The following is a 21799-nucleotide window of genomic DNA, read 5'->3' on the forward strand; positions in this document are numbered from 1 at the left end:
TCCCTTACTGAGGTGTCCTTTCAAAGTCCTGTGTAAGTCCTGGGTAAGACTGTGTCAGAGTGTGTGTGTGTGTGTGTGTGTCCCAAAGTGTACCTCAGCCAGCAGCACTATTCTCTTGCCATCAGGCCAGATGACGTGGTCCACCTGAGAGCGCACTCTCTCCCAGGTCAGTTCAGGAGTCCTCAGGCTGGCCTACAGGGTGAGCACAACATCATGAGCAATGTTTGTTTACACTTCTTATTTCTGTTGGGCTGAGCTGTCGTACGGCTATCATCCCGGGCCAGAAGTTGACTTGACAGGATGCTTGGTCTTTTACAGTAATGAAGAACTTTTTAGAAGTGAGTCACAACTTCCTCTCTCGTGTCTGAACTACTTTCCTGTCTTCTTTAAATAAAATACTTTATTTCATCTCACTATGGCAGTTTGCTGCCGCACATTTGTTACATCACAAGTTATTGCAAGCCGTTAACTGACCACATCGATCTCAGTGTTGGAGTGTCCCATGTTGCAGACAATGCAGCCGTTCTTCATGCGGTCAAGGTACTCTCTCACCACCACGTTCTTATTGCCTGATTGAGTGAGAGAGAGATGAAAAGAGAAAGAATGGTGAAGACAAATGCACAAAGAGCAAGAGGCTAAAACATGGAGAAAATGTAAAATAGACACAAAGAAAGAGAGTAGAGCGAACTTAAAGTTTTATCAAATGACACGATTAAAAAGGCACTGACAGTAAAACTAGGTTTTTATGACTTCTTATCTCACCATTTAATATTGTTAATTAAGTGATTTAATGTGAGTGCTCCACCTGTCTGCACATTTGGAACACGCTGGATGCAAGGATGACTTGAATAGGAAAAGGTTATGAATTATTTCATGCATGATCTCTCAGTATATTTTGTAAAAATCTATTTCACCAGTGCCTTATTGGATCTAATGATTGTCCTGTTTTATGTATTAGACACCACTTTGTAACTTTATTGGGGAAATCTTACACAAAAGCAAAGCGCCTTCTCCTTTTTTATTATCTTTGTTCAATTGCTGTCACCCTTAAGAGAGCCCTCTGCTTCAGGCCTGCCAGCAACATTAGGTAATGAAGCACAGAGACAGAAGTAATTCTCTGCCCTAATTAAGTGTTCAGGACAACTCCCTGGCTGCTGAGCTGAGAACTTGATTAGTGGCGGTTAGACACTGATGACAATGACTGAATATCTGTCCAGTCATCCTGAATGAACACCGACAGAATAGTGTGTTCCTTCATCATGTTTTATCTTGGCTATTGTTATGAAACACAGAGAGGGACACACAGCGGCTGAACCGACCTGTGCAGGTGATGACGATATCCACCTGTCTGATGACTTCATTCAGTTTCACCAGCCTGAAGCCGTCCATGCTGCGTTGGTGATAAAAAGACAATAAAGAGCATGAGACTAATGCAATGTTAACACCTGGCAGTGAGGATCTCAACCAGCTGAGTCTTACCAGGCCTGCAAGGCACAGATTGGGTCGATCTCTGTGACGTAGACGATGGAGCCCATTGCTTTAAGGGCGGCACAGCAGCCTTTTCCCACCTGGCCATAATAGACGTGGGATATTATCATACAGTAAAACAGTCGGTTTGAACCATTTCTCCATCATTTATTGTGTTCGAGCCTGTATGGAAACATCCACCTTACCTCTCCGTATCCACACACCACCACCTGTTTGCCTCCAAACATGACATCAGTGGTCCTCTTCAGGCTGAGGACAGAAACACAATTATACCGGCAGCCATAATATTTATTCGGACTGTTTGGAGCAGAGGAGAAGTGGGTGTAGTTCCCCTGCAACACCGAACATGTTCGGTTTTATAATTCCAAACAAGGTTAAATGGGAGGGTGTCTCCTACCCGTCTAGGATGGACTCCCTGCAGCAGTAGAGGTTGTCAAACTTCTGCTTGGTCACGGAGTCGTTGACGTTCATGGCTGGGACACAAAGCTTCCCAGCTTTGGACAGCTGGTACAACCTACAATTGTAGACAGGCTTAGTTTTATCATATCAAATATCCTATTTAACATTCAAGTCTTATGGAAACAGCAATTGTGCAGTGCACTATTAATGGCAACATTTCAACCACTAGATGGCGATGTTGCCACACAAGAAACGGAGTGTGTCAGTGCATGTCTGTGTTTTAGTGTGAGTTTGCTCAACAATTTACTTGCATATTCTCTAATCTAAAATACGGAGACTGGTTTTATGTGAGGCAATGTAATGTTTTACGACAAAGGGAAGAAAGAGTGCATGCTGCGAGTCCCACCTGTGCACGCCGGTCACACTCTCCTCTACAATGCCCTTGATCTTCTTAAACATGTTGGGGTATTTTTTGTAGATCCAGTGAGTTAGGTCGCCACCGTCATCCAAGATCTGACAGAAGGGAGACAGAGAAAGATTGAGAGTGGGGAAAATCCAAACGTAAGGGGAACAAAGACAGCGAAATGTGGATAAAGACATATCTGCTTAATACTTAATACTTCCTTTTATTGACATATGTCTGCAGTTCCTTCCTGCATGTCAAACAAATGTTACGGTTGAAAAAAGAAATGCACATTGTATTTTGCTGTACATGTTATCCTTCGTGTACTTCTACTCAGTGTAAAAATAGATTCATTGTATTTAAAAAGATCTAGGTTGTCTGGTGAAAATAGCAGCACCACCACGCTGTTGGATGGAAATAAAAAGAAAAGCATAAGTGAGCTTTATTTAGAACGTAGGTGTGCTACCATGTTGGGTTGCCAGCCTTCCACGTTGACACAGCGGTCGATGCACCACCAGAAGTCGTCCTCTGACTCACCCTTCCATGCAAACACACTGAAACCTAGAAGGAGACAGGAAGCATTTTAGACGTAGAGCAAGAAGTGAAAAACAAGAGGGAAGAAAAAAGTGCAGTCGTCACACACAGGAACTCCCAGTCTCACCTCCCTCTGCCAGGGCAGCTGCCACTTCATTCTGGGTGGAGTAGATGTTGCAGGCTGCCCATCTGCACTGAGCCCCCAACGCTGACAGAGTCTCCATCAGCACCTGAGGAGAAGAGGGTCAGGTTTGACTTTTTGTTGTGGCAGCTGGAGTAAAACCATCTTATTTTTGGGCTGTGAGTGTGTGTGTTTTGCATCCCCACTCACAGCAGTCTGGGCAGTGATGTGGGTGCAGCCCACCACCTTGGCACCGGCGAGGGGTTTCTCCCCCTGGGCTCGCTTCCTCAGAGCCATCAGAGCTGGCATCTCTAAGAGAGACACGCAAATGAACACATAAGTGGATAATCAGATGGGTGGTTTAGGAATTCCCATCATTTAATCCCTCCAGTACTTCATCACTAATCCATCGACTCATCCAGCTGAAGGAGTTAGTGATGCTAAGGATGTGTGTGTGTGTGTGTGTGTGTGTGTGTGTGTGTGTATGTAAGAGAGAATGTAGCCTGCAGGGTATGTCAGCTGAGGCTCTCTGTATGTTCTGTGAAGTAATTAGGGGATGATGTGAATAATGTGCATTAAGGTGTTGGTTCTTAAATGGTGTTCTCACTTGTAGTGGCAGGGAACATATAGTCACCCAGCAGTGCCACACACACACACACACACACACACACACACACACACACACACACACACACAAGACACTTTGAATGTATTGTGCCCTCATGTTTGCATTACTGCCGTTACGGTTCAAATCTGCGCTACATTAGGATATAAACTTGGCAACCGACTTGCATCCTAACTCTTAAGTTTGCCCTTTTTCTTTTTACAGTCGTTTGGTTTACCTTGCTCTGCGATCTCGATCTCCCTGCGGCCAAAGTCGGCCTGTTTGATGTTTTTGATGCAGAAGTCTCCGTTGCCCTTGGAGTTCTTCTGCTGTTTGTCCCGAGGAGACGTCTCATCGTCAGAGCTGTCCGTGTACGACGCCGCTGTAAAAACAAGACGCACACATAGACAAACGTACTGTCAGTACGTCACACACAAGTTTGGACAATGTCAACAGACAGAACCAGGCAAACAAGTCCCCGTAGTGCTAATGTAGGATTTAATTGAACTGTTTCACTGTCCGGTCAAAGTAGACCAGTTTTTTTTAATTGTTAGTGGACCACTGCCAACAAAAGGGATGAAGCAGTTCAACAAAGTCTTCAAAAGGCTCAGCAAAACTGGACCATTTACACTGATAACTTCAATCCGTTCTGGGGATGCAGACATTCTGTGACACCCATCAACCGGGCCGATGACGATGCAGCATGACAAACGGCAGCTTCAGCGCCACGAAGACAAAACATCAGCCTCAATGTCAGAGCGTTGACAACCAGCTTATGGATCAGTCTCCTAAATCCTTCTCCCTTCACTCTCCCCTGCCTCACCCCCCTTTTTGGGGATTCAGTGATAAAATGAAGGCGCTGGCGTTAAATCTAGCCCCCACCGGTCACTGCCACGTTGTCATCTGCCTCCACCCCAAAAGCACACTCTGTGACATCAACCTCGCTGATGGCAAAGACGACCAAAAGAGAGAAGACCTCTCTCTGCTTGGGCTGAGAGAGGTCTTGGGGACATCTCTAACAAACTAAGATGAGAGACTAGGGGACTGGATGTGATGTTAATGGATGCCTCTGAGCTGCACTGTTGAATCTCAAATCACCGCCGTTCAAATCATCACAAAGCAAATCTGTCTGGCATCAGTGCAGACGGGAGAAAAGATGCACAGGACACTTCCACCAACCTTCTTTCTCCCATCGGATATGGAGCGTCTGGACGGAAAGAAAGCAACCTGTGAGGTCTGGACGGTTCATAACAGAGTCAAGGCTAAATGTGGAGAAGCAGTTTTCCAGTTTGTGTGACATCACGTATCTGGAACAAACTTTCAGAAAATATAAATTTCTAAGTTTTTCTTAGTCAGAGCTTAAAACTTCTGTCTTCTCTGTCTTATTCAATGTTATGTTAATCTTCCCTTTTGCATTGTTTTAATCCTTTTAAATCCTATTTATGTGCCTCTCTTTTATATTGCCTTGTTACTTTTAGATCTTGTCCGAATGCCTTTATGTTTTATCTGAAGCACTTTGAATATGGCAAAGCAAATGTATTTATATAGACCTTTCAACAACAAGCAAAGAGGTGAAAGGTTTCAAAGTGCAGAACAAACACAATGCGCCTTTGGTTTCTACACTGTGAATAAAGCCTGTATATTTTTCAACCCAGCAATTTGACTTTGGTAGGCCACAGATTCTGCACCGATTATAAAGCAGCCGAACAAAACCCTCTGCAAAAACTTCGGTCTCTTTCCAATACACAACTGCAGAGTAAACAAAGTACAAATGTGTTTCAACACTTAGAGGAAAAAAAGAAACCTGTCATAGAGAGGTATCAGTGCACCTCTGGGAGATAGAAACAGTGCGGCAGCATACTTAGTAATAAGATGCCTCCATGTCTGGCACCAGCACTGAGAGGTTCCTGTGCTTCAGGCTGACTCACGACACAGGTACGGCTCCTCTTGCCTAGAGCAGGTACACAATGCCAATATCAGTTCTTTTAAAATGACCATGGACCAGCTCCAGACACCACCGGGTCCCTCGCCAGCACCCGTAACAATACCGAAGTCAAAGAACATGCTGTACTGTGCCAGGAGGTGAAAGGCTTTAAAAAGAAAAAGACGGTAATAATCCACGAGTCCACCGTTTTCTTTTGAAATCCCCCATCCGTACCGACAGGAGGAAAGGGTGGGGGGGGTGAGCGGAGCAGATCTTAGGGATCATGAGGGTGGATGTACCGATACTTGAAAAGGAAAACTGGGACAAAGCCAAAGACTGGTGAAGAAGAAGTCTTCTACATTCACACAGAAGTACTTTTAGACATCAACAAGAGCTTACAAGGAGGATATATTGAACCTACGCCGCGATTCAAATATAATACTTAATCATTTTAAAACAATACTAAGACTCATTACACATTCACTTATGTCAAATATAAGTCTGAAATGGGTTGTGCAGTAAAGTACTCCATCAATTTAGCTTTGCACTTCTTTAACATCGTCAGACTCACTATGTAGTTTTTAACAAAATCAATACAGCATTACCATATTTGTCAAAACTTGTGCTCACTCCACAGCCACGGATTTTCTTTTTCATTTACAAACGTCTAGTCTTCTTCAGACCCAACCGAGTGGCAGAACGTGAGGCAATTTATCAGACTGTGCAGCAACCTCTGGAGCCACAAAGGGCTTCATACAATATGTTCACTGACGCAGTAGTCCTCCCAAAACCTGTCAACAGACCATGCTGTCGGAAATTGCTTTCCCTTACAGTGTAATGGGATGACAGACTTTGGTCATACAAAACTCTTTACATCTACATATTCAGGAAAATGTTAGAATCGAAATGTCTTTTCATAACAACATGTATATTGTATTTGTCTCTTATTTCCTACCAAAAAACAGACATGTTAAACTTATTACAAGGTGATTCATCTGTATCTGCTATGCCTTTACAGACTTGGACCGCTTCCTTAAGAGGAGCCCGTAATGGAGATAATCTACAGCAAAGTGGCCTTGGGAAAAGTACTACAAGTGTGTTCAGCGTGTCCTCTGCACTGTGGGAACCATCAGAGGAATAAGAGGCACTCTGTTGAGGGAATTATGGGAGAAGACAGGGAATCAGCAGAAAAAAAAGGAGGAGGAGGAGGATTCAAAAGGGGAGAGAACAGGGCTGCACATGTTTGTGGAAATAACCTTAATATTGGCAGCACTGACATATTTCACTCAATTTACATTTGCTGCTGTTGAGATGTTAAGATAAGAATCCACTATAGAAAAAAACCCTATACATGCTAAATAATACAAAAACAAAACATAGATTTTTAGCGGGATTTACCATTTCTTGGAAGAAATAAACAAGGTAATTTTGTCAGCTGACCCTGGTTAGCGATGCCTGAGAATGTGCCGGTGGGAAGACACAAAATGTTTCATCCTCTCTCAATAAGAGTACTGAATACTTACTAGTTTTTTAGCGCCCTGTGACCCGACGGGCCCATTACGGCCATCTACTAATGCTGACTAAAAGTAATTTGTCCATCTGCCTGTCCAGCTGCTCGTCCATCATATTCCGCCGCGAGAGGCGACACTGTCTGAGCCGTGCAGATTAATTTGTCATGTTAATGGTGTCAATGAAAGATCTGTGGTCTGCGAACGAGCCCGACACACAGCAGGAAGTCTAAAAGCAGAGCTATCAGAAATGTTTACACGCTGCTTCAAGTTTGAAGGCTCTTTGAGTGGCGATGGCAAGAGCAGAGGGCAAGAGGTTAAAAGAGAGAAAAGGATAACAGGATTATTCATATCAGACTGCGCCCTCTTATCTTGATGCCGTCCTATTTTTCAACACTAAACTTTTCTATGGAATTTGCGCGTCCCCCACATTATTTAACTTTCGTTCACCTCCCGCTGTTAAAGCGCATCACAGTAAGTGATCACAAACTTTATATGCTGCACAAATACTAATTTCTCTCACACCACTATCATCATGAATGGGACTGGGGGTTCAGTTCTACCTGAGCTGTAGCTGTCTGTGGACGACTGGGAGATGGAGCGGGACAGGGAGCGCCGGCCGATCTTGGAGGGACGTTTGTTGAACTCCTGCTTCTGGTCCGCAAACTGGATCTGCTGGTGGACGGAGAGCACAGGGGGGGGGGGAATCAGCACTCATATACAGTAGATTCTGCAAGAGCATCCATTTAGATCACATCAACAACTTTTTTTTGTCATAATCGATTTATTAAAAAGGAGCACGCACACACACACACACACACACACACACACACACACACACACACACACACACACACACACACACACACACACACACACACACACACACACACACACACACACACAGGTATGTTATGACCCTTGTTAATTTAAAGCATCTTTATATTTATTTTGAAGTCATGTCATTTTGGGTTTCATATGAAAGGACAGCAGAATCCTGTAGCTACAAAATGTTTATTAGGGCCCGAGCACCGACGTAGTCAGAGCGGAGGCACAAAATTCAGTCGTGGTGAAAATTGCAGTATTATTGGGGTGTCCAGCTGTGGTATGACATATTGGCTCGGTAGCGCCCCCTATAGTGTAGCCCCAACTTTAGGTTTCACCTAGCTGTATGAAATTTGGTAGGTATGTGGAACGTAATGGGACGTACAAAAAAGTCAAAAAGAGGTATATCCTAAACCAAACAGGAAGTCGGACATTTTGAATTTTATGACGTTTTTGGACCGTTTCAAGGCGCCGTATTTTAACGAACTCCTCCCAGAGATTTAACCCGATCGACTTCAGATTCGGTCAATATGCTCTTGAGACCTTGGCATTTAAAAGTTACTCAAAGATCAAAAAGTTATTGAACTATGTATCCGTGGCGTGGCGGCAAAAAAACACCATTCGCCATGAAAAAGGAAGTTGTTGTAACTCGGCCGTACATTGTCTAATCTGCTCCAAATCTGAACACATCTACAGTGCTGTGAAAAAGTATTTGCCCCCTTCCTGGTTTCTTATTTTTTTGCATATTTGTCACACTTAAATGTTTCAGATCATCAAACAAATTTTGATATTAGACAAAGATAACCCGAGTAAATACAAAATGCAGGTTTTAAATGATGATTTAATTTATTAAGGGAGAAAAGCTATCTAAACCTACTTGGCCCTATGTGAAAAAGTAATTGCCCCCTAAACCTGATAACTGGTTTCGCCACCCTTGGCGGCAACAATTGCAATCAAGCGTTTGCGATAACTGGCAATGAGTCTTTCACATCGCTGTGGAAGAACTTTGGCCCACTCTTCGTTGCAGAATTGTTTTAATTCAGCCACATTGGATGGTTTTCGATCAGAAATGGCTTGTTTAAGGTCAGGCCGCAGCATCTCAATCAGATTTAAGTCCGGACTTTGACTAGACCACTCCAAAACCTTCATTTTGCTTTTTTTGAGCCATTCCGAGGTGGACTTGCTGGTGTGTTTCGGATCATTGTCCTGCTGCATAACCAAAGTGCACTTGAGTTTGAGGTCACAAACTGATGGCTCGACATTCTCTTTCAGGATTATCTGGTAGAGAGCAGAATTCATGGTTCCGTAAATTATGGCAAGTCGTCCAGGTCCTGAAGCTGCAAAGCAGCCCCAGACCATCACACCACCACCACCATGTGTGACTGTTGGTATGATGTTGTTTTTATGAAATGCTGTGTCAGTTTTACGCCAGATGTAACGGGACGCACACCTTCCAAAAAGTTCAACTTTTGTCTCGTCAGTCCACAGAATATTTGCCCAAAAGTCTCGGGGATCATCAAGATGTTTTTTGGCAAATGTGAGACGAGCCTTTGTGTTCTTTTTGGTCAGCAGTGGCTTTCACCTTGGAACTCTCCCATGGGTGCTATTTGTGCCCAGTCTGTTTCTTATTGTTGAATCATGAACACTGATCTTAACTGAGGCGAGTGAGGCCTGCAGCTCTTTAGATGTTGTTCTGGGGTCTTTCCAGACTGATTCATGTCAGTTACTTTCTTTCTCATCTGTTCTTGAATTTCTTTACATCGCGGCATGTAGTGTTGCTTTTTGAGATCTTTTAGCCAACTTCACTTTGTCAGACAGGTTCTATTTAAGTGATTTCTTGATTCAACAGGTCTGGCAGTAATCTGGCCTGGGTGTGGATAGTGAAATTGAACTCAGCTTTCCAAAAAAACACAGTTGATTCATGATTTATCAAGGGGGGGCAATTACTTTTTCACATAGGGCCAAGTAGGTTTGGATAGCTTTTCTCCCTTAATAAATTAAATCATCATTTAAAAACAGCATTTTGTATTTACTCGGGTTATCTTTGTCTAATATTAAAATTTGTTTGATGATCTGAAACATTTAAGTGTGACAAATATGCCAAAAAATAAGAAACCAGGAAGGGGGCAAATACTCTTTCACAGCACTGTATATGACAATTTAGAATCATAGAAATAGAACCACCTAGTGGCAACTGGAAGTTATACGTTTTGTACTTTGACATCCTGCTCTTCACAGATTAATCAGATCCCTCTCAAATGTTGTCAGAAAAGCCTTAAGACCTTGATAATGCTTCATTGTAAAGATTGTAAGAAGTTGTTGAAGGGCGGCGATGAACAAATAAACTGATGTAACTCGACTCCACATCATCAGATCTTTACCAGATTTCACATGTTTGATTAGACTCCAGGCCTGAAGACATCTGCAGGCCAATTTTGAATCATAGTCATAGCGCCACCTACTGGTAACAGTAAGTTAAAGTCTTTATACTTTGGCGTGTTTCTCTTTGTAGGTAAATCAGATCAACATCAAATTAGTTCCAGACAAATGTAAGAAGTTCATAATGCCAGTTCATGAAGCTTTTTAGATGTTTCGTTGAACGCCATTGCCGTGGCGATGCAGTCTTTGCCGTGAAAAACGAAGGTAATTTTGAGAGGCTAAAAATGCTCGAAACACAAGCAAACTTGGCACACCGATTACAAGCCCAAAATGTAGTTATATAATATAATTTTATTCATTCAGAGGCTCAATAGCGCCCCCTACAAAATTTCTACGAAGCAGCCCTCGCAGTACGTTTCACATAGATTTACAATCTAAGATTTGGTAGGCACATGTATCACATGTGGACCACAAAAAAAAGTCTCGTAGGGCCATGCCCTAAACCCAACTGGAAGTCAGACATTTTTAATTTTGTGTGAATTTCTCGTGGTTTTTTTGTCATTTACAGGTGCTCTACTTTAACGAACTCCTCTAAGGGAATTAATCAGATCAACTTAGAATTTGGTCAGAACAATCTCAAGACCTTCGTGATTAAAAGCTATAAAAAGCTTGAGGTTTCATGGAATGTTGAGAACGTGTTGTGTCGGCCATTTTACATGGTTCGCCAGCATACATCAAGCTGTTGTAACTCGACTGTACTTTTTCAAAACTGTTCCAAACTTGACATGCTTGATGACTGTCATGACTTTAGAACTTCTGCATGCTAATATTACCTCATAGCGCCACCTTCTGGCAACCATGGCCGTAAGCAGGATTCTAAAATTACAGCTGTCCAAACAATGAACTTATTAAATATTCCTGGCCACACCACCAGAAAATAAGACTTCTCTGATCTAAATATGTGCAAAGTGAGATGTTTGGAGAACGTTCGGCCATTTCTCCTCGACTGTTCCCGCTTTGAGTCACTCAGCAATGATTGTCAGAGCTACCTGCACAAACAAACAGTCGGTTTTGAGACCTGCATTTACTTTGACAGTCTGTTATGTTACACTAAAGCACATTCACAAACAATGATCTTTTTGTCAATCTTTACAGGCTAAGATTTAGGATTGTATTTGGAGATACAGTCAAAACATTCGAGTCTTAAGACCTAACAAAATTACCTGGCTATACCACTGGTACCACAGGAAATAGCGTCTAACTCGTGCATGCAGTGTATGATGGTCACAGAACTGAATGGCCACATCAACCAGAGTCCTGCCAGTACCCTCGACATGCATGAAGATGTGAGGGCCCGATCAACGCTGCTTGCAGCTTTAATTTAATTTGAATATTCTATTTTATTGTATATATTGTGCATTTTTATATAATATTTTTTACTGTGTTCTTTTTTTATGGCTTTACATGTACGTATTAATGCTGCTGTAGCAAAAAAAATTCCCTTTGTGGGATTAATAAAGTAACTATCTATCTCTATCTATTAAAGATATAAAGATAGGCTGAGAAGAAGAGACGGAACAGTTTCTCTGCCGTCGGCATGGCAGGAGACCAGCTCCGAGTTCACTCTGACTTTCAAAAGATAAAGGAGACAATGGGCCTATTATCAACCGGCGACAAGGCCGACGAAGGTACAACAGTTCAATCTGGGCCTGTGAAATAGGTGGGAGGCGGTTGGCTATTAACTGTAGTCGGGCCACAAACTGACCGGGATTCTATCGCGTCGTTAATCTTTCCGTTATTACAGAGTCAATAGCTTGGTGAATCGTAATTCATGTAACGACAATATTAGGGTGTGAATAGTTGACTTATTCCTACCATAAAACCACAGAGAGGGAACAATACATGGTGGTGTGTGTGTTGTGTGTGTGTTTTATGCTGTGAAGCATGAAAACAACTTTTTCATCAGTCAACTTGTTGAATGGCGCCCGCGATTCTTTGCAATCGTTCATTCTGTCAAGAAATGCATTTGGGAAGTTTTTGCCAATGCCACAGTCCTCTGACGGAGGTGGTGAGAGAGAAGGAAAAAAAAAGCTTTCAAGATTTGATCAAAAGGAGCAGAACGAGAATCATTTGTCATTTTCCGTCCTTGAGTACAAAACAAGAAGATATTTTCAGGTTTTTGTAAGACAGAAATTACCAAAAATTCTGACATTCAACCACATTGTGTGTGTGTTTGCACGTCAGATGCAATGAAGCTGTGTGTGAGGTGACTAGTGAAGTATGCAAGTCCAGAAAATGTACTTGGAAGTATTAAAAGTAAAAGTACTCAATGCAGAAAAATTTCCTCTTTGACTGTTATGCTCCTATCACATCATTAGATTACTATTACTCATGCACTAGTGTAAAAGCAGGATTTTATTATTGTAGTAGAAGTAATGATAATTTTAAGAGCTGCTGTCCAATCACAACAAACATTGAGTCAACATAACCAGAGGTCGACACACGAGAAAAAGGTTTTTACTGTTGATGATTTCTGCATCATGTGTTTTCTTTCAGTTCACTGATCTCCCGGCTATTTCTAAAGTGGTGCCGCATGGCTCTAATGCAGCAGAGTCCATAATGAAACATCACAAACAACCATATCACATAAAGAGAAGCCAGGAAACAATTTCCTGATACTAAAATTATAAATATACAATTCAAACAAATGTACCATTTGCTTACTTTCCCTTCCACTATCTATTGAGGCGTTTAGCCATTTCAGCTTCATCCAGACTCTGATATGCTAAACCTGAAGAAACTGTCAGGGGCCTCACCATTCCACAACACGCCGTGTGTCCTTTCTTCTTACCTTTTTCACACAGGGCTCACTGCTTCCCCCATTCTTCTTCAGCATTGCCTCACATGTGTCGGGGTGTGCAGTGGAGTTGCAAGAAGTACGATGCACGTCTGATTAAAAGGCCTTGTGCACTGAGGGGGGAACTCGTCTTTCAGGGTCTGATCATTTCACAGGCTACGTCTTCCCCCTCTGCCTCTTTTCAGCCTCCGCTTTCCTGCAATCCAGCCCAAACTGGTCCGACCATGTGCCGGCAGACACAATGCAATGAATTGTTTCCCCTTCCTTTCACTTTTCCTCTCCCTCTCTCTCCCACCTCTGTATTTTTATTTAATTGTTGATTGTTCAAGAGATTGGGGTCCCTGAAAAGCAAAAGATAAACTTGACCCAAGATGGTGACGATGTGTGGAAAACTGAATGCTACATTTATTGCTCAAAATCTAGGGTGGGACTCTGTGGAATTAATGAAATGTATCCCAAATTGGAGCACATAAACTTGTTATCTAAATAACTTTCTATCCAAAAGCTTCTAGAGTCCTTGCCAATGAAACAAAACACACAAAAAACACAAATTAAAATCAAGCCATAATATACAAAAGGGAGCAGTAAACCTAAAAAAAACCAGACAAGAGTAGCTATAGCACCGCTAGCAGCTCTGTGGGGTTGTACTTCTACAATATGCAAGTGAGAAGATCTTCATCTTCTAAACTGATGCTCCTTGGAAAGGCAATTTACATTCTACGGCAGGACAGCACTAACGTAGGAGTGCAGCCGAAGGTGCTAATGACCCCGACCCCTATAATACAGCAATCGGTCTCTTCAGGTTTATCGGATGGGAGTTTTAGATGAGGGGCTTTAGGAGCTCAGAGTTGCAGTGGAGGATTGGGGGTCATTTTTTGGGAGCTCAGGAGGAGGGGATACAGGGGCTTATGACACAGGTTAGCTCAGGCTACAGAACAGGGGGTGCTGCCAAGAAAAAATGGAACGGTGGTTTGCTTGTTGCTCTCACTCTTTGGGCCTTTCCCAAAATACTGCTCTGTACATATTACACGCATCTCCACACACTTGTGAGAACAGTACAGAAGATTTGATTTCTATGCTGCAGCTGGTCTGTTACGAGCAAAAACTAAATCTCCAAAATGATTCATATCGCACATATTTGGCCGATAGCAAGAACGAGCGATAGGAGAACAAAACATGTTGCAGATCCACTTCTAACAGGCCATACAGTTTTGAAAATCTTTATTTTTAACGTGCTGCAATCAGACTTTTACAATTAATTACCGGGTAGTGAATGAGCTGATGCTCTTATCCACAGCTGCTTACAATAACCAGCCAGCCAAATGCTGGTCAGCTGTTCCTGCAGCTTACGACCCGCTCAGAGTCTTTCTGGACCTTTGCATGAAGTCGTACTATGAGTGGTCACAGGCCGATGTGATCCAAAGAAAAGAAAAGAAAAGATAATTACAGGCATGACTTCCTGGTAACATGACATGACAGAGCATCACAGAGAGAATTATTATGCATGCTTGAAGACAACTAATGTAGAGTGCAACACTCTGCTCCTGTACTAGCACACTGAATACATGACCCAGCAACACTGGCTGCCTGTTTGGAAAAGTCATTAAGTAGAGTTCATTCAATCGGTCTAAAATTTAGAGCAGCTGAGGACAGAAATATTATTATGACTACCAAAAACAATAAATATATTGGGCTAAACTAACGATCAGTTTTTGTTTGAAATCAACCACATGATGCAGTCTGTTTCCTTCCACCTCTGTGACACTCACAATCTTCTACCCTCTAACCTCACGGTGCACTGCTTTACATTACGGATGGTGGCGGATTAGGAACTTAATGACATGTGAATACTGAATGTTAACTCGATACTGGGACGCATGAGAGACTGTCACCTTCCACTCAACTGTGTGTGTGTGTGTGTGTGTGTGTGTGTGTGTGTGTGTGTGTGTGTGTGTGTGTGTGTGTGTGTGTGTGTGTTCCACAATCAGATCACACTGCAAGGAACCAAGATGTAGAGTTGCTGAAAACGTTTCTACGAGTGAAGATCACAGAGAGGATGTGGGATCCTGGGAGTGAAGCCAGGTGTAGGCCGTCCCGCTGAGGTGGGCTGTGATTGTTGGCGAGGACGACTTGGACAGCGTGTTCACGCTTGTTTTTGACGCTAGTAGCGACATTGTGGAAAATAGTTCCCAATGTTGCTCAGCAACTACTGCTAAATCTGATTCAAACAAGGTGCTACTTTGCCACACACCAGGGCTCTAAAGTGCTAAAACAAAAATAAGTACCCACCCACGTACTTGCATTTCCTTTTACTGCGTTTTCATTAAAAAATAACAAATACACAGAGAGCAAATGCAAATACATGTACAAATGCAATGGTGTGTGTGTGTGTGTGTGTGTGTGTGTGTGTGTGTGTGTGTGTGTTGTGTGTGTGTGTGTGTGTGTGTGTGTGTGATCTCTAACTCATGATGCAGTTTTGAGTCAGGACATGGTTAGGGGATGTCTCGCTGAAAACCACTGGATCTGCGGCACAGATCAGGAGATCGTCTGGGCCGGCCAGGTGAAACAACAGAGACCCCTCTGGGCGAGAACAGAGGAAAAACAAACAGGCACAGATGTACCGGAGCGGCAAATGTGATGAGATATGACACCGCGGCCATTTAGTGCAGCTGCAGCTCAATGAATTCCTTGACTAAAATAATTAGAAATGAATGTAGTTGTACGTAAGATATAAGGACTTATGTAAGTGTTATTACCACTGTGTCTTACTATAGTCATTAATTATCTGTTGATTCACCAGCATCTGGAGTGTTACCGAAGCACGTCAGAATGTCACAGAGCGAGCACATTTATAAAATGTTTTTCTGTGTGAAGAACAAGGAACATTTTTAACACCTTTTATAGGAACATTACTTCAGATCTACCTGAAAAACAGCAGGGAGGGGTTCTAAATAAAAGACACAAATATGCCGCTGCAGGCCAGGTTAGAAGCTTGGATTTGGTCGCTGAGGCTTTCTGTTCTAAACAGGAAATCAATACAAGTCACCTTTCTCTGCCACAAAGCAGCTTGCGAAAATCGCCCCTAATTTGTCCCAATCAAACAATAGTTTTCTCCACAAGAACACTTGCACATATCAAAGTGCAAAATGCCAAGCTCCCTCTGCATTTCAGCTGCATTCAATAAGCCTTTGGCATGACTCCAAGGGGGGGAGAAAAAAATGTATGTTTAGCTAAAATGTTTCCACGTCTTTGCGAGCAAAATGAAATCCAGAGGCTCTCTAAACCCTCGGAAGATTAGTTTGAGGCTTGGCCAAACATCAGCGGTGAATGACGTCTTGAAATAGTCCGACAGCGCCTCTGAAATCACGACTACAAGTTAGCGGGGACCACAACTTGGTTTGACATCATCTGTGACGTCAACGTTTGATGAGCCGGCTCTATCAAAACACATTTGTAACTAAAAGCACACTGGCCTGACGTCACACACACATTTTCTTTGGCTTGTGTTTAACCAGGGAGGGTTGAACGAGCACTCTTTTACCAGCTAAATCTGCCACATACCCACGCAGTCATACAAACACCTGTGAAATGTGATACGACAGTGAGGTTAGCGTTCAGCATGAGGGCAAATTTATAGTAGTTGCTGGTTTTCTTCGTCTAATATCTCTAGGTTTTGGACTGTTGGTCAGGCAAAACAAGCTATTTGAAAACATTGCCTTGGCCTCTGTGGCAATGGGGATGTTAGTTGCAGCCCTATATAGGATAATAAGGAATGAGTTAATAATTAATTGTGTACTATTCATCATTCTACTTTCTCTTTGTTTTTCCCTTGTGTTAGGATTCTTCCTCCCCTGCGATGCATGCTTCCAGCCACACATAAAAAGAAGGCCACCATCGTGACACCATGCTGCATGCGTGCCATGTGTGCGGGCAGCTGTATCTGTAGGGATGCAAGCAACATGCAGCAGTGTCTTCACAGCTGTATTGTCTGCAGGACGTCCTATGTGAAAATATCCTCCTTCCTTTCTGCAGAGGTCCTGAACATTGTAGTCTCTCAAAATAAAAGTACCTAACCCCACAAACATTAAAAAAACATTTTCCCATCCCTGTATATGAGCTTTTTCTTTGCTTACACAGCTTTTTTTTCTTCTTTAAGTCCATACCAGAAGACATTCATCATGTACCGGCCACACCTGTGTCGGAAGGAACCCGATGCTAATCAAACACAAAGGGGTCATGGGATGGAGACCCCTGCAGCAACCCAACACTGGGCCTCTTGAGCCGTCAGCTTGGCCGGAGGTCCTCTCTCATTCCCCGCACACGGAAACATGTCACTACTGAGATTTGGTTGCAAAATCAACGTTTTCGCAGCCATTTATGACACTTATTATTAGAATGGTCCTCAAAACAACAACCTCTACCTCTTAAAACTGCCCGTACTTATACTACAGCTATGTTTACAGAGTTGAGAAACTCATTTGCTGCGATGCACACGGACTAAAATAGTTTGCACACTGCCCTTGAATTGTTCTGCTCCCCACAATCCACCTTCAACTGGTCAACAAGGCCGTGAGGCTCAATTATGTTTTCCTGCGGCTTCCATGTTTCCGATTCATTCCTTTGTTTACATCCCGCTCTGTGCTCAGTTCCGTTCATCTCGTCCATGCTTGGGGCCGAGGTTTTGTGCTTGCATGACAATACCAAGCGAGGCCCGAAAAGACAAGACTCCCATCTCACAGGAGGCTCGTTCGTCAGCTAATCCATCTGGTGCCGAGTGTCATTGTGTAAACAGACCTCAAACTGCACTGATATACGAACATTTGTATGCAGTGACATATTCTACAGCAGTTTGAATTTTGGAGCGATAGCTCCCTAGCACATCTCCGGAGAAGAGTGTGCGAGGAGGCAGAGTGTCAATAGAATGAGGACGAAAGAAGACGAGCTCCGTCTCACCGTAATCATATTTAAAAAACACTGCCACGAACAGCCTTTCAAGCTGCAAGACATCCATTATTACTGGCCTAAATGACACAAAGTCCCCATCAACTTAGACGGCTGTCTTTCCGTTTCTGGTCATCCACCTCAAAGAGCTGCCACAGACCATTGAAGGCCACGTCATTCAAACCCCCCCTCCCCCTCCATTCCCAACCAAAGAGCCGTTGTCCATTGAGACAAAAATCAATGTGAGAAACCGGTGTTCGTCTTTGTGTCAGAGATGCTGAGACCCCATGTGCAGTGAAACGGAGCCTCGTCTGACTGTCTTCTGATTGTGTGCGCGTTTCCCTGATTGAGAAAAATCTGCCAGCAGCTGTGATCCTTCCATTGTGGCAGTGACGCCTGTTTTTATTTAACTCGATATAAATGAACAAGAACAATGAGAGGATGCTATGTAAAGTAAGGTTGTTAGGACGCTGATATTCGCAGCACTACCAATAACAGCGCAAAGACATTTAGAGGGGTCAGTTTAAACACGTGACACATTTTAAAATCCATTAACATTTAACATTCAGTAGGAATTACAGGACCTTGAGGGCACTGTGACTCACTATTAAGGATTGATGTTTCTCGGCTTTGCGTGTCCCAAAATGAGTTTTAAATGAGTTGCAGAACAGCGGCTCCCTGTAGACATTTTAGATTGTGTCATTTGGTGTCTTAACACTTCAGTCAAGATCTTTCAGTCAGCCGGCATGTCTATCTGAATCAGTAAAGAGAGACGTGCACTTGAGGCAAACTAGGCCGGGCCAGCGGAGAGCTGAGGCGCGCTCCTTTGTGAGGAAGCCCAAAGGGAGAAAAGGGAAGGAAGCGTTCTCCATCAGGCCCGTTGGGAAGCTGGCTGTTTATACCTCCTCCCTGCTGCTCCCCTCTGGGGGGAACCCAGCCCCCATCGCTGGCAACATAACCTGAGCGCCAACCGAAGAGCACAAACACACCGGATCAGTATATGTGACGGCATTAAAACACAAAACCTACGGAGAACGGCCGATGTATTCGGGTGCCTATTATAAACATTTACGTAGCGTTGCTTATAAAGCAACAAATGGCGTGAAAAAAGCGTCAACGTTTTGCATTCTTAAGTTTACTTATACTTTATATTAATTTTACAGGGAACAACCGTTAGTTTGTAAAATTACATGTAAAAAAAGATAGAATTGCTACATAGAGATAAAAACATGAATCTATAAGTCTACATTCTTAGTTGACCATCATCTACAGATTTATCACCAAAAAATTATTTGTTTGCTCTTTTAATGGAGAGTGATTACTGGGAAATGACATTAATATTCAAGGTATTCTCTGGTCATATCAATGCACAAGAAAAAAAAGTGCTGAAGAAGATGCACGAGCCCTTTATCAAGACTGAACACAATAGTCGAGTGCATTGGACCAAAACACAATGTACCAGTGACCCATTTCAAAGTCCCCCGTTTGAATGTTAACTGAAAACTTGAATTGCTACTGCGCTACTTCAAGTGTTGTGTCAACACCTGCTCCATTCTGGGAAGCTAGCACTGACCGGGAACTCTCACATTACCAGACAGACACAAAGTCTATATCGGTTATGGGAGGATGATTATGTTGGCAACAAGTAGTGTGCTTTCCATCCAGATAAACAGGGCTGGAAGCGAAGCCCAATAGAGAGAGAGCGTCCGGCAAGTCCTCAAAAAGGTGCAACAACGTAATCTGTGAAGAAGTCTTCAGGTTACTTACACTTGCAGCCACAGTCAACTTTCACTAGCATACGACCAGCAGTTAGTTGTATTTAATGTCTTTCCATATCGTCCATGTGATGATAGCAGTAGAAAAGCTGATGATGGCTAAACAAAGTTAAAATGAGGCAGGCAAGATGAGCCAGGCTAAGTGCAAAGAGGGGTACTCTCAAACCAAGTGCCAATGGGCTTTTAAAAGCTTTCTGTTTGGATGTGGTCTGCCAAAAGATCCAGAAAAGTGAGAGTGATGGTGGCATTAAAAAAAGAAAAGAAAAGAAGACTGCAGGGAGAGGGAACGAAGAACATGTACAATAAATGGCTTAATGATGCTAGAAACAAATGTCTGGAAAAATCCTCAAATATAAATCCTAAAAGTGATTCTGCCAGGCTGTCCCAAACCTGGAAGTAATTTAGGGAAAAACACAGACCTACAACAAATCTAAAAAGCTTCTGAAAGAGAGGTAAAAAGAATAAGAGGCCTGAATGACAAGAAGCGTGAAATCCAAATGGAAATTAACATTAAAAAAACTATGCATCCAATGTTAAAATCAAACAGAGAGTGACTTATTTCTATTAAAGTACCTAAGAAGTGGTAAGGGCCTTTTAAAGTCTTGTAGTTAATTACTACGTATTGAAAATAATGTATTCCAGCAATGTGGTCTTGCAGACATAAAAAAATGTTAGTCCCTTAATGGCTCAAGCTCCAAAATAAATACTACATTTCCCATAATGACTTTTACAAACACATGGCAGGTGTTTTTATCAATATATTATGTTGGAATGAAACTCCTATTCTCATGTACTCAGAGGCTTGTTGGAAGTCACAGGTAAACAAAAGTGTTTAGTCCTGGGGCACAAATAAATAATAAGTAAATAATAAACGTGTGGTTTAATTATCGGACGAGTAGTGCAAAGAATCCATTGGTAGTAAAAAGCAGTCACGACACCTTGATGGAAAAACTAAAATAGACGGTAGCAGACCGAGAGGTGCCTATGTTTCACTTCTTCTTTTGTTTTTCTATCGCTCCTCGCACACACACACACACACACACACACACACACACACACACACACACACACACACACACACCTTTTTCACATCTGCCCTGTCTCCCTAATTGTAGCTATATCAAACACAAAGCCCAGCCAGCCAGCGATACAACGCCCTCCGATTCAACTCGCACTACATCGATCTCCAGGGATGAAAACAAAAACGTACGGCCTGTATTGTATGCTGCCTTAGACTGGTGTGGCAACAAGGACAAATATTTCTGCTTTTTCTTTTATCTTATCACCCTTGGCACCCTTTAACAGCAGGGTCAGCACCCAAACATTTAAATGACACCTTCACAATTAGTTGTGACAGTGTTATCTCGCCGACAGGTTTCCTGGTCTTGACGGATCACACTGCGGTTGATCACATTGGCCGATGAGCCATTACTGTCAAGTATCGGACAGTCTGTCACACCCAAGGCCATGCTGCACATGTATGACCACGATCTTTTTTGCATGAATTCAATTCAGTTTCTGTTATTTTAATGCATTTACTGGACGGATTGAAAACCATCACTGCAATTTCAATACACCTCTGCTGCTGTGCGGTAGGTTATCATTTAACAGCTCTCCACAGTTTTCCTCACAGTCCATTAAATCAAACCAGCCAGCAGCGGGGCAATGTGCATGTTTTGCCCCCCTCTGTTCACCTTTTGTCCGAGTAATGTCCACTGTTTGCGCGTCACTGGCACTTTGAGTCACAAGTCAAGTTACTGTCTAACACATTACAAAAACACATGCAAGCACTTTGTTTTCACAATGAGAAGCTGCTCTGTCAGATGGAAATTAGAAGCCACAGCAGAGAGGAAAAAACACTGAGAAGGTGCGTGTTAGGATTTCAGATTTTGGCCGGAAACAATTGCATCCGGAAAAAGCCGGCGGCAGAGACCAGGTCCTCAAGTTAAAACCACAGGAAAGACCAGACACTTCGCTGGACGGACACAAAAACAGGCACACAGCTCTGGCAGAGAGAGGCCTGGGTTTCAGTGGACACGCA

At 42.9% G+C, this 21799-nt stretch overlaps 1 protein-coding gene across 2 annotated transcripts in view; it reads right to left on the reverse strand.

Annotated features, from left to right (window-relative positions):
• Window positions 1–21799, reverse strand: part of ahcyl2b (adenosylhomocysteinase like 2b) — a 36740-nt gene that overhangs the window by 4932 nt on the left and 10009 nt on the right. The window contains exons 2-13 of one of the 2 annotated variants that reach the window (XM_068716855.1): window positions 7545–7653; window positions 3788–3931; window positions 3156–3256; window positions 2952–3054; window positions 2757–2851; window positions 2294–2400; window positions 1886–2002; window positions 1674–1737; window positions 1480–1568; window positions 1320–1390; window positions 475–569; window positions 94–192 (exon numbers count right to left, since the gene is read on the reverse strand). In XM_068716855.1, coding sequence (XP_068572956.1) covers window positions 94–192; window positions 475–569; window positions 1320–1390; window positions 1480–1568; window positions 1674–1737; window positions 1886–2002; window positions 2294–2400; window positions 2757–2851; window positions 2952–3054; window positions 3156–3256; window positions 3788–3931; window positions 7545–7653 — 1194 coding nt within the window. Of the gene's footprint in view, window positions 1–93; window positions 193–474; window positions 570–1319; window positions 1391–1479; window positions 1569–1673; window positions 1738–1885; window positions 2003–2293; window positions 2401–2756; window positions 2852–2951; window positions 3055–3155; window positions 3257–3787; window positions 3932–7544; window positions 7657–21799 lie in introns of both variants that reach the window. The other variant, XM_068716854.1, reaches the window with a different exon arrangement.

Source organism: Cebidichthys violaceus, unplaced genomic scaffold, assembly GCF_023349555.1.
Source record: "Cebidichthys violaceus isolate CVI_PGR_0920_01 unplaced genomic scaffold, fCebVio1.0.p SCAF_21, whole genome shotgun sequence".
NCBI classification, from domain to species: domain Eukaryota; kingdom Metazoa; phylum Chordata; class Actinopteri; order Perciformes; family Stichaeidae; genus Cebidichthys; species Cebidichthys violaceus.